Below are 13,538 nucleotides of genomic sequence, written 5' to 3'. Positions count from 1 at the left end.
AGGAAATTTAACATTTTCACTCCAGCGCATACCTCAGGAGCAGAAGAACAACTAGAAGAATCATATATTATAGTTCTCAGTGTGGTGATCTTCTTCTGTAATATTCTGCTTTCCCAGGGAAGTCAATCTCTTCCTTCAGTTGAAATGTCTGCTTGAATAACAATAATAACTGTTGCCAAAATGTTAATATTCAATTTATCTAGTACTGTTGCCTCCCTATCCTGCCTCAATGATAGCTGCTATGGGCTACTGGCATAACCAAATGTGAATAAACGAGGATCTAGAGTTAGAATTTCCTTAGAGGTACAGATGACATAGACATTCATTCTAACAAAGATAATAGATTGGAGAGGAAGCAGAAAGATGGGCAGGCTAGGTAACAGTGCCCTAACTGTAAAAAAAATAGGAAGAAATTTTGGCCAAGAATCTAGGATAGTGCCTAGGAATTGTAACTTAACTGGCAAGAAGGGAGACAAGCTCTTCTTTTAAATTCTGACCTAATGAGAAACTTCTGCAGTCTAACATCTAGGTTTCAGTACTGAGTGACTCTCCAAGGAGCCTTGTAAACTTGCTAAGGTTCCACTGGCCATCTAGACATGCATCTTTTTTATTGGAAACCATTATCACTGGCCATATTTGAATTCTAGAATTGTGGGACTATGGCAAACAAACACAACTAATACACAGATATATAGTTCACTGGAAATTTGTCATACTGCTGCCCAGAGACAAGAAACACTCAGCAAAGTGTTCAAATGCAATCTGTAAACTTGATGATGAACTATTACAAATGATTCTGAGACTACATGTACAGCTTAGCAAGACAGAATTCTCTTCATCACTTTACTGCTGTCAGGTCCTTGGCCCAGTTGAGTTATTTGATTATGAGCAGATTCATAATCTAATTTCAAGTATCTTGTTTGAAAAAAATGAAATCAAATATTCTTGAAAAAAAAAAAGTTCCTGGAGCACAAGTATTTCTTATGAAAGACCAGCTTCTAGACAGAACAGGGCATTGGAAAAGAATCCAGTATCTTTTAAAATCAAAGAACTGAAAAGAATTAGAGATCTTCTCATCTAAGTTTCTCAGTTCCACATACTGAATCTATGGAACAATTTTCATAGGTTCAAGAATGTTAGAGAATCACAAGGAAAAGCCTGTTTGAACATTCATTTTACTTCTTCCAGGTCAGAAAAATTTCAAATGATTAATTAAGTTACCTAGACCTAAATTATTTACAGTTTGTCTTTTTCTTGTGGAGATTGGTAACAGTAGGCACCAAGATATTAGGTAAATGGGAAACACAAAATGAACATCAGTATTTGAAACTATTAATAGTGAAAACATCTGCTGGAATATCCATAATACAAAATTCTACTGAAATATTATAAAAGTGAAAGACAGAGCTAAGTAATCACCCTACAGATTTTCTTTCATGACAAATGCATTGTCTGTGCAAATTTGCCCCCAAACTACATATTTCAACAAATCACTATTTAAAATTTACACAACTTAAGGAAGAGAATATGTAAATTACTAGATATTGAAAAGTAACATACAAACACATTTCTTCTCCTACCTGTGAAAATACAGGTGTCTTTGTGATGACCCCAAAGGTCAAATTCTAGCCAATGCTGGATGATTTATATCTATAGCATTGACATCAGTGTTTATCTCCAGAGAATTCCCAAATGTGTCAAGAAGAACCAATTAGAAGTGGAGTCCCAGTGGAGAACATCCTCAGAGGGAGAAACAATAATTGGTTGTACTACATTATCTTGAATCTCATTATTAGAAAAAAAATCCATATTTTATACTTCACTGGCGTTCAAGTTGATTGTCTGTTATGAATACTAGGGTAGTACTTTAGACAATACTGAAGGCAATACCCTGGGGAAACTTAACTTCTCATGAAACTGCATTCAGGTTATCATTCTTATCATTTCAAGAGTGCTACCATAGTTCCTACATTGTCCTTTAACAAGTTCACACAAGAATATGCACTAATAAAAGGTGGAATTTCTAACAGAAAGAAATGATAAATACCCGAAGTGATGGATACCCCAATTACCCTGATTTGATGAGCACACTTTGCATGCCTGTATCAAAGCATCACATGTACACTATAAATATGTACAACTATTATGTACCCATAAAAATTAAAAATTAAACATTAAAAAAGAATATGTACTAAGTACAAAGTTCAGTCATGTTTAATCTGCATAATAAAAATATAAGAAATATATCCCTCCTCTAAAAAGTTTGCATGTTGGTGGGATGCCTAAGATATGGAAACAAATTATGCGATGTATAAGTAATAATTTCCAGAAACAAATAACAAAACTTATGGAATGTCACAGGTAGGAAAAAGTGATAACTAACAATGACAACAACAGTGCCTGACAGACAATAATCAATGTTTTGTTAAATAAATTAATGACTAACATATTTAATGCATTGTTTCTATCATGCTTCCCACATTTAGAAAACTTTCCTAAAATTGAATCAATAATGGAATTCAGAGTATATATGCCTCAAAATGTAATCGATGAAAATGTACATTATAAATAATATTTGATATTCACAATAACCCCATGAAATGGACGTCACTAATGCTGTTTTGCAGTTGAATTAACTAATACTGAGAAGTAACTTCTCTAAGTTTACCCAGCTAATAAAATAATAATAAAAGTGGGACTAAGACCGAGTTTTGAGCAACGATGAAGCCAATTCTTTTCCTGACATACCATTCTGTCTCAATGTGAGAGAATGTTTTGTTAGCTGGCAAAGAGATGAACAGAATCAGCTTGTCAGGTGGCATGAATCTTGGGATGGCTGGCCATGAGAAGGCATTGCACAAGAATGTACTTTCTCCAGAATTAGATATTTCCTGGTCTTGGTAAATTGACTATTGGCTAATTCCAACCAAATCTCCTCCCTGTATGAGCAACAGTGAGGCCCCTTCTAACACCTCAAATCATGACTTTCTATCCCAGACTACCTGGTTTATTTCTGTCAATTTAATTTTTTTTAATTTTATTACACATTTAATAATTTTCCATTTTAACACTCTCATAAAGATCAAAATAAAATGATATTTGTATAGGGGATAGAAGTGATCCATTATTTTTCAAGTGCTAGGTATAATTATAAACAGATCTCAAGGAATATGCATTGCTACAGAGATGTATTGCTCAAAACTAGTTCCCTTAAATCCTTTCAGTATGGTTCAGCATTCACTTTTTTCTGTCTCCCTTTCATGAAAAAAAGACATATAACGTGTGATCATTCCCGTATGGTGCCGATAAAATTACATTCTCTAATTCTTGCTCAGAAAATATTTTCCTCAATAGGCTTGCAGTGGGCCATTTATGATAAAGAGCTTGAACATGATTTTGCTAAACCAAAGTGATCATCTATTGTCTTGCCTTGAATATATTTCAGAATTGGAGAAGGTAGTATTATGGAGAAACATCTGTAATTGGCCATAAATACAGGCAAAGGCAGAAAGTGGAAGGGACTGGAGATTTTTTACTCATTCAAAAAACATCAGTTGAGCATTGTCTCTTTTTCAGACACTATTGTAATGTGGGAAGTTTTTTTTTTTTTTTAATACATGGCTCATTCCTTTGAGAACTTCCTAGAATGTAGAAGAAACAGATGTATATACATATAATTGTTGTATCAATCATTGCATCATGCTATAATATAAATGCGACGATAGAATTGTAAATCAGTGGGTGAACCGTAATGTGGTACCTACTCAGCCTGAATGTATTAGAGAAACCTTGGAGGAAGAGATAATCTTCCAGCTAAGTCTTAACAGATAAGAGTAAAGGAAAATGTAGAGGCGAACCCTGGAGCTAGATAGTTGAAAATTCCATTAATTATTCTATAAAAGTCTCTTTCCTTAGTAAAGAGAACAACAATTTGATAAACTTGATTAACCAAATTACTAATTTTCACATTCTGTCTAGGGGATAATGAACACACATCAGAAAATAGTAACTGAAGTATGGACATGTGATCAAAGTGTTGCACTCTTTTTGCCATGGCAATGATGGCAATCTATAGTACCATCCAAAAAGCAAAGAGGCCACCTTTCTGGCCTTAAAGCCTCCTATTGTTTCATCCATTTATTAAGCTCCAGGTGCGTGGCCTTTCTTTCAGCTACTTCAACATGTAGGCTTCATTCCTGAAACTTTGTAGTTGCTATTGATTCTCCTGGTTACAGATCCCAGGGATCTGCTGATATTTGCTGCTGTCTCATTATTTAGGCTTCAACTCAAATGTCATCTTCTCCACAGTCCTTTTCCAGTCATTGAAATTAACACATTAGCATGACCCTCACTTCTATGGCTACCAAGTCATTCTCTTCCATGTTGTCCTGCTTTACTTTGTCTTCTTACTTACCTGCAACTGAAATATTTTATTATCCATTTATTTAGGTCTCTGCCTATCCTGATCTTAATGTAATAAAGAATTGTTTTTGCCTTGTTTATTTATAACTCTCCAGTTTATATCATATTATCCTATAGTCAATATAGGTTGAGTGAGCAAAATGTTTTAAGGCAATGATAGGAATCATTATCTCCAAATTACATGTCTGCAATTAGTGAAGAAGACAATGGAGGATCTAGGACTTTTGGAAAAAAATGGAAATTATAGTTCACCTATTGTGTTTGATTCTATAATAATTGCTTTATAGTTTAGTGGGAAGTTGGGGGAAAAGTAGCTACGATGGGAACCACAGGTAGAGAAAACTTTGCATCTAATTTTTGTTGAGAGGATCCTCAAGATAGCAGGAAAAATATAAGGGTAGGAAATATGGATGATGAAGAGAGAAAAAGAAAGGTTGCATCTAGCCACAACAAGCACTGATGTTTCTTTGTTGTGGGTGTTACAACAAGCCAGCTTTATCAATGGTGGGTCACTGTAGTAGATGTGATTAATTTCCTTAGGGCCACAGAATGCTAGGTTGTAGGTCCACATGGTCTCCATCAGGCCAGTGAGTGCTCCATACACATAGGCGCCGTGATGAGGGATGTGCACACACTCTTGGACATTTTGCTGCCATAAAACAGAGGGTTGCAGATGGCCATGTACCGATCAAAGGCCATCCAAACCCAAAATGCATGAACATTAACCTATTGTCATGAATTCTTAAATATTGTTTTTAAACTCCTGGCTAGTTTCCTTTTTTTGTTATTTTTTGTTTGTGTTATTAACTCTGTACTTCTGTAGCAGTTGTAGCCCTTCAACAATCCTAATTTCATGAGGGTATCTCTGTTCTAATTTGCCACCTTGTGAGCATTTTTCATCATTGGTATCTCATCTTCCATGTAGATGATTATCTCTGAGGTTCTAAGCTATCTTGCGGGGAGCTATTGGCTTATACACCCACAAAACACACACCTGCAAGATTAGAAGACAGTGGTCCTCTGCAAACAGAGGTGTTATTATTATTAAAACTGTATTTACACTTTATATGTTGATATAATAGTTTTAGATATCCATTGAACATGTTATTAATTAACATTGTATGTCCTTACACAGATTTCTATTATTCAGTTTAGAAACCTGTTGGTCATTTTTTTTTCCTCTGCATGGCCAAGAAATGAGTCAGGTATGTGTGATGGAAGATACTGGACCAGTCATTGGTGTGTTCTGGGCTAGAGATGGAGTCAACACAGGAAAGGGGTAGAGCTTAGCTAACAAGTAAATGTGCAAGGGATGAGGCTGGCATTTGAGGTTTGATATGTTAAAATGGAATGCTGGTGTTCTCTGGAAAGGTAGGCAAAATTAATTAGAGATTAGCTGAAGTGATTTTTTTCAAAAGCTTATTGTATATTAAAGTAAATAATCTCTATTAAGAAGTAGTCTAAAACTCTATAACTAACTCCTTCCAAAAATAAAATCCAGTTCTGGTTTTATTGGTTTAATTCCCCAAAGTATAAAGAAAATTTTTCACTTACCTTAACTTGTCATTATAGAGGTCCCTACATTTGGGTTTGGGTGGACAAAACTCTCTTGGAGAATTCAAAATTCCTATAAAGTGATGTAGATAATCAGATTCCTTTTATTCAAACTTCTTTATGGAAATTTCCCCCTCCCTTCAAGAAAAGGACACAGATTTGGATTGGACTAAGCTGTAACAAAAAAATCATAAGCTATATAAAATAAAAACACTTCACTAAAATCAGTAGTGAGGTTTATTTAGCAAATAATTTCCTTTTAAAAAGTTCTTTGGATAAAGCCTCTTTCACATCCTTGTTCCTCAGACTGTAGATCATGGGATTCAACATGGGGATCACAGTGGTATAAAACACAGCCATCATTTTTCCCTGCTCCACAGACTCTTCTGATGGGGGTCTGAGATACATGAAAAAAAGAGCTACAAAGAATATTGTAACAGCCATCAGATGGGAGCCACAGGTAGAGAAAGCTTTGCGCCTACCCTCTGTAGAGCGGATCCTTAGGGTGGCAGGAAATATGTATATATAGGAAATGAGAATGATGAGGAGAGAATAGGTGAAGTTGAAACCAGCCACAACAAACATTGACAACTCTTTGTTGTAGGTGTCAGAACAAGCCAGCTTAATCAGTGGTGGGTCAGCACAGTAGAAGTGGTTAATTTTGTTGGGGCCACAGAAGGCTAGGTTGTAGGTCCACATGGTCTCCATCAGGCCAGTGAGCGCTCCATACACATAAGGCACCGTGATGAGGGATGTGCACACACTCTTGGACATTTTGCTACCATAAAGCAGAGGGTTGCAGATGGCCATGTACCGATCAAAGGCCATCACAGCCAGGATATAGATCTCCACATGGACCAAGGCAATGAAAAGGTAACACTGCACTAGACAAGCAGGATAGGAAATGGTTTTCTCCTCTGAAAGGAAAATCTCCAGCATCTTTGGGGTCACATTGGAAGAGAAGCACAGATCCACAAAGGATAAGTGGCTCAGGAAAAAGTACATGGGCGTGTGGAGCCGGACATTGACCTGGATGAGGACAATCATGCCAAGGTTCCCGGCCACTGTGACCATGTAAACTGCCAGAAACAACACGAAGAAGAAAATCTGTAATTCTGGGTGATTGGTCAATCCCAGGAGAATGAACTCAGTCACTGAGGTGAAGTTTCTTGTCATAATTTCCTTCGAAGGGAAATGAAAACATTGGCTCAGTAGTGAAGTTTTTTAAATGGCAAACATTATTATAGTTTCTTAGAATGTTGTGTTTTTTTCCCTCTTCTTCAATTTTTATTCTTTTCTATGACTTTGTTTTGTCTCAAGAGACACTAGAAATAATGGTTTAATTGAAGCAGAATCTAATCAAACATTAGTAAACACACTCAACTGGATTCTGGGTCTCAGTCACTACTCAGCTTGGGGTCTTTTTCTTTTGTTATTACCCTCTTATTTTTCTTTTTCTGTTAATCTTTTTGGTTTATGCCACTACATTTCTTATCTGTTTCCATTTCCACTTGTCTTTTTTTTACATTTTACTTCTTTATCTCTTATTTTTAATTCTCAGATTTTGCCACTCAGTGCCAATAAACAAATGAATATGCATCATTTAGCTAAACTAATTTCCAGATAACTTAGCTAAAAATCCAGAAGTTTGACCAGAAGCTCCTTTTTCTGATTATAATTATTCCTTTCATGCCATGCCAGGTAAAAGTCACTTAGGTTCTTTGTATGAGGTTATTAGGTGATAAAGATATATCTTAGTTCATTCTTTGTATAATATAAATAGGCAGCATTCCTATTTTAGACTGACTGGCTGCTATGGCAGGGGAAGATGGAAGAGATGAGACATATTTGAAAAGTGGAACAATTAAAAATCTTGCAAGAAAGCTTTCGGAAATTCTTCTAACATTCTTCCAGTTAATTTAATAAGCCTCATAGAAACTAATTTTTCATAGTATCAAATCTGAGTTAGAGCACAGAAATGACTGTGTCCACCACGATGGTGTGTAATCTATGAAAAGTGAGACTGAAGAACAAAGTGATCATCCCGAACACAGACTGGGATTTGACAGAGCCTGGACCAGCTCCTCCAAAACCAGGTTTCCTCCTCAGACTGCATAGCCAGTGTTGATTTTCATGGAAAAGAGAAAACAAAGCCAGAGAAAGTAAAAAATGACTGTAACTTCCTATTTTTTTTTTTTTTTTTATTCTCAGACTAGTTTTGCTGAGGCCAAAGAGTAGCTTCTGGCCAAGAGAATGTGATGAAAGAGAAGTATGCAATTTTTATTCATTCTTTTTTAAAATAGACTTGCCCTCCCATCCCCTTTTCTGCCACTGCCTTTAATGTGGATGCCGAGCTGAGCCATCCTGGGTCCTATGGACGAGAGCAACTCTTCACCGATGTCAGAGAAACACGAGTAAATTAAGTTGAAACTCCTAAAATCTTAGTGGAACTGAAATGACTCTCAGAATTTTATATAAATGAGACATGAACTTGTAACTTGTTTAAGTGACTAATAACTTTGTTTTGTTCTCAAAGGAATTGAAACCATTATCTAACTAATACAAACATTCTAAGGTCAGTAATTCAGATTACTATAAGCCTGACTTGCTACATAAGATACAACTAGATGAAGTGATCGTTATTCATTAGTATTTAATTAATTTCTCAGAGGTTATACACAAGGACTATGGTATGACTTAAAAAGCGTAAAGATAAGGCTTCGATAATCCTGCTTTTAGCCTCTTGAGACCTTTTCAAATTGCCTTAAACCTTCTTTCCATCCATTCCATGCCAATGAGAAATCCAAAAGCTTCGCAAATACAGAAACTCATAGTATTGTAACTCTGTGGAAAGCAGAATAAAGTAGATATTTATTGCAAAATTTAAAACTTACACATTAAATTTATTCCTTATATTTCCCACCTCTACCCTAACCACAGAGAATTTTCCACTGGCTAATTTACAGTGCTTAATCCTTAACTTCATTATACCTCTCTGGTTTCTCTTATTTCTCTCCCCTGCCTATTTCTCACTTGTACCTCCTTCTCTCCTGAAATGACCTCAAAAAACTTTGTACATTTCTCTCCATTTTATTCTGAAATGAGCACATTTTGTGGGCTTCTAATCTCAAGCTCAGTTCTAGCTCTGTCTTTTCGTAGTGAGCACATTAAAGTGTTGTGCAAAACTAAAAGTCTTATCATAGAATAGGATCATCATCTTTAGAAGATAGTAATTTGATACCTGCCTATCTCTCTTTCTCTCTCTCTTCCCTCTAGCTACGCATGTAAAGTCTCCTTGACTGTGAATATTATGTGTATACACACAGAGATGTAGCATACATACATGTATACATGTGTGCACACATACACATACATGTGCACACATATGTATATAGTTTTTAATTGTTTTTTAGTGTGCATCCATATATTTTTATGAGGATTGGGTAATGGGATACCTCTCTATCTTTTGCTCATCTCCTACTAGAGAACACTGGAACGTCTTACACTCTTTTATGTATCCATGTCCTATCCTTGCATCCCACCCTCTTTATAAAGGGTCTAATAAGGTATCATTGAAACTTTCAAAACTTTGAAAATTATTTTTAGCTAAAATGTTTTCAGCATCCTCTGTACTGGTATTCATCCCACAAAATCAACTCAAAGTTTTTGGAATTCGGATGATTTGACTTAAAAAATTACAGCCATGACTGGGCTCAGTGGCTCACACCTGTGTTCCTAGCACTTTGAGAGGTTGAGGCTGGAGGATTACTTTAGGCCAGAAGTTCAAGACGAGCTTGAGATACCTAGCGAGATCCTGTCTCTACAAAAAAAAAAAAAATAGAAAATTTAGATGGGTGTAGTGGTGTGCATCTGTTGTCCCAGCTACTCAGGAGGCTGAGAGATAAGGATCACTTAAGCCTAGGAATTTGAGGTTGCAGTTAGCTATTACGATGCCACCGCACTCCAGCCTGCACAATAGAGTGAGGCTCTGTCTCAAAAACAAACAGACAAAAAAACATTACAACTGTGCTACATATTAGCTCTACAAGGGTAGACAACTTACTTAACTTTTATGAGTCTTAATTTTCTCACCTTAAAATATTGTTGAAGGGATATTCCTTGAGAATTAAAAGATTAACAGTTATATGTAAAGATCTGACAACATATGAGGTACATAAAGCTATCCCAAGAAATTTTAGTTTCTTCCTCCTCTTTGTTTAATCTTTAGAACAAATACAAATTCTCAGATTTGGCACATTGGTACTACACATACAACCAACCATACTCCTTTCTATGCAGTCATTTAACTATTTCTAACCATGCACTCATTTCTACCAAATAAGTATTTGGATTCCAAGTATGGATAGTAACACTTTGCCTAGTTCCTAATAACACAAAATAAACAGCTGTACCTGTAAAGAGTAGGAAAACCAATGTGCTTTTAAGAATAAGGAAGCAAGATTTTGCTTGTCTTTATATAGTTGATTCCTTTTCCCTAATGCACTAAAAAAATCATGATAACACAATCAATTCTGGCAATTAAAAGCTCCCAGAAGACAGCTCATGGGATGTTTAACACGGTAGTTAGAAATGGTCTAACCATCTCTTCAATGTCATGTTCTTCATCTCTCTCGGTAATGACCTTACTTACTGCTCACCATGTAGCACTGGGCATCGTTCTACCTCACTCCCTCCAAAACTTAGCAGAAGGGGCTGCATTCTACAGAGCACACTACTCACTCATTTCATTCGGTCACCAATGCAGCAAGAACATATTCTATCACACAGTGTCATTGCATTGAGCATATGTTTGTTTGGAAAAAAAAAAAGAAAAGAAAAGAGTGGGTATTTTTTGACCATTTTTTGCTTCTTTCACATTGCTTTGTTTTGTTTTTCAGAAAAGTCCAAGACAAAATGAATGCAATTAAAGAAATTTAAATAATTCTAACAATTGAGATGTTTTCTACACTTCTTCATTTTCCTAAGCCATGATGTAATATGTATAGCTATTGAATTTCTTGGTGATCAAGTATTTTTAATATATCTAATTAATAAAGTAACTAATTTTTTTTTTTTATTTCAGCTCTTCATGGGGGTACAAAAGCTCAGGTTATATACATTGTCCGTGTCCTGCCCATCCCCCAACACAGCATACTGAACATTTTTCAAATAGAATTTTATTGAACACTCATTAAAATCTGAGCTAAATGTTATTAATCACATTTTATGTTGAAAGACCTGAGCCTTGGATAGAATAATCAATTTTCCCATATTGGAAAAGGAGGGGATGGGTAAATTCACACCTAATGGGTACAATGCACACTACCTGGGTGAAGGGAACACTTATAACTTTGCCTCCAACTTTACAAAAGCAAATTATGTAACAAAATGTGTGTACCCTGTAAACTTCTGAAAAAAATCAAAAACATATAAAAAGTCCAAAAGCAACAGTTGTAGGCATGAATGCAGAGAGAAAAGATTGCTTATACACTGTTGGTGGGACTGCAAATTAGTACAACCCCTGTGGAAAACAGTATGGAGGTTTCTCAAAGAACTAAAAGTAGACCTACCATTCTATCTAGCAATCCCACTACTGGGTATCTACTTGAAGGAAAAGAAATCATTTTATCAAAAAGACATCTGTACTTGAATGTTTATTGAAGCACAATTTACAATTACAAAGATGTGGAATCAACACAAGTTCCCATCAATTTATGAGTGGATTAACAAAATGTGGTATATATATATATATCATAGAGTACTACTCAGCCCTAAGAGAGGATGAATTAATGCCTTTTGCAGCAATCTGGAAGGAATTGGAGGACATTATCCTAAGCAAAGTATCTCAAGAGTGAGAAAACAAGCATGACATGTAATCTCTAATAAATTGGAACTAACTGATGGGCACTCAAGTGCATAGCAGGAAGTAAAATTCATTAGAAATCAAGCAGGGCAGAAGGGGGGAAAAATGAGGGGCAAAAACCCACCTAATTGTACAATGAACACTATTCAGGTGACGGCTGCATTTATAGCCCTGACTTAAGCCATGTAACAAAAACATTTGTACCCCCTTAATATTTTGAAATAAAAAGTAATAAATAAATAAATAGATACAACAATCCACCCCACAGCTTAGGAAGAAGAAACTGTATTTGATAATAGTACCTCCTCCCATACATGTAGGCAATTCTGGTTTGTAAGGCAACTACATTGCTCATATTCCATTTTACCTCTAGAAGGGACCTGCAACTGATATAGAGAAAATACAATCAGGAATTAGGAAAATGGAAGCTTTCTGTCACCTGAGTTTTTAGATTAGAATTTCTAAAACATTGTTTGGTAGAACCATGAATATCAGGCAAAAAAAATAGGTCTATGGTAAAATAAGTTTTGAAAATGTTGGACTTCGAAAAGAGAAGAAGATTTCTCAACTGCAGGAAGTCTCAGAGCCTTTTATATGCACATGTGCATTGTGAAGCTATAGAAGGAGGGCAAGAATGTGCAGCATTTCCCAAGGTTACTTTTTGAAAGATGCTGGAGAATTATCAAGCTTTCTCTTTAGGTTAAAAATCTCTAATTTCACACTAGCAGCAGGGGATGCTAGAATCCTTAAACTTCAACAACTAAACAAAATACAAGGAAATAAGATATACTCTACTTGGAAAATCTCCTTCATTCAGTTGTGCCACTGGTAGGATACTAAGGCAAAGTTATCATTGATTTTAAAAAGAAAATCCTCGAGGATTTTCATACAGAGCATGGAAGAGGCACTACATAAATGAAGCAGGCAAAAAAAAAAAAAACAATAAAGAGCTCTGAGGAAAATAGAATAGAACATGATATCAGAGCTCTGTACATCACTCGCAGGGGGGCACGAGTCTGTTCTACCTTCAAACATGCAATCTGTACAATGAAATCCTAAACATTAGTATCTATTTTCTCAACATATAATATTTAAAAGTAATAATGGGTGCTTATTAAGCGTCTATTGGGGGGAGGCATAAGTCAAGTTACAACATATATGGATGTAACCCATGAGACAAGCTTCAAATATTTAAAATACTCTTATATGATTTGCAAGCATTTTAACTTTTCTCTTTTGAATTTTCTACATGTTAAGTTGCTCTTTGGTTGTACATCCTCAGTTTCATTCCCCTCTCTTTTCTCTTGTTATCCATGACCCTCTTCCCAAAACTATTCTACTTGAGTTTCTTTCCTGATTCACATTTTAAAGGCCAAACGTAGCTGGGAAATATCATTATCAATATCTCAAAAAAGAAAAGATCCTTGAGATCTAGAGTGTCTTTAATACGTTATTTCCTGGGCAGGTGCTCAATTCATGGACCAAATTATATTAGAAAGATTCGAGTATATTTCTAGAAAGTCTCAGTGTAACATACAAGCGCCTATATATGTGTGTATGCATCTACATAGGTGTTTGGGTACTAAAATAAATGATATTATTAAAAGTGGGCATATGACAAATACCATTATCAAATTTAAAATATTCTGATGAATCAATATGATAGATTCAAATTTGCTGCATTAGAGCTAAAGCATTT

The 13,538-nt window shown here is 35.5% G+C and overlaps 1 protein-coding gene across 1 annotated transcript; it reads right to left on the bottom strand.

The window, feature by feature from the left end:
• Positions 1–6,213: 6,213 nt before the first annotated feature.
• Positions 6,214–7,152, bottom strand: LOC123642125 (olfactory receptor 5M8-like). The gene has a single exon (XM_045557036.1). It carries the CDS (start codon positions 7,150–7,152, stop codon positions 6,214–6,216), a length of 939 nt encoding a protein of 312 aa, XP_045412992.1.
• Positions 7,153–13,538: the final 6,386 nt, after the last annotated feature.

This window comes from Lemur catta, chromosome 7 (genome assembly GCF_020740605.2).
Source record: "Lemur catta isolate mLemCat1 chromosome 7, mLemCat1.pri, whole genome shotgun sequence".
NCBI classification, from domain to species: domain Eukaryota; kingdom Metazoa; phylum Chordata; class Mammalia; order Primates; family Lemuridae; genus Lemur; species Lemur catta.
This window is presented reverse-complemented; position numbering and strand designations above follow the sequence as displayed.

Excerpts from the sequence above, each read along its gene's own strand:
- LOC123642125 (XM_045557036.1), bottom strand. The coding sequence starts at position 7,152 with ATGACAAGAAACTTCACCTCAGTGACTGAGTTCATTCTCCTGGGATTG.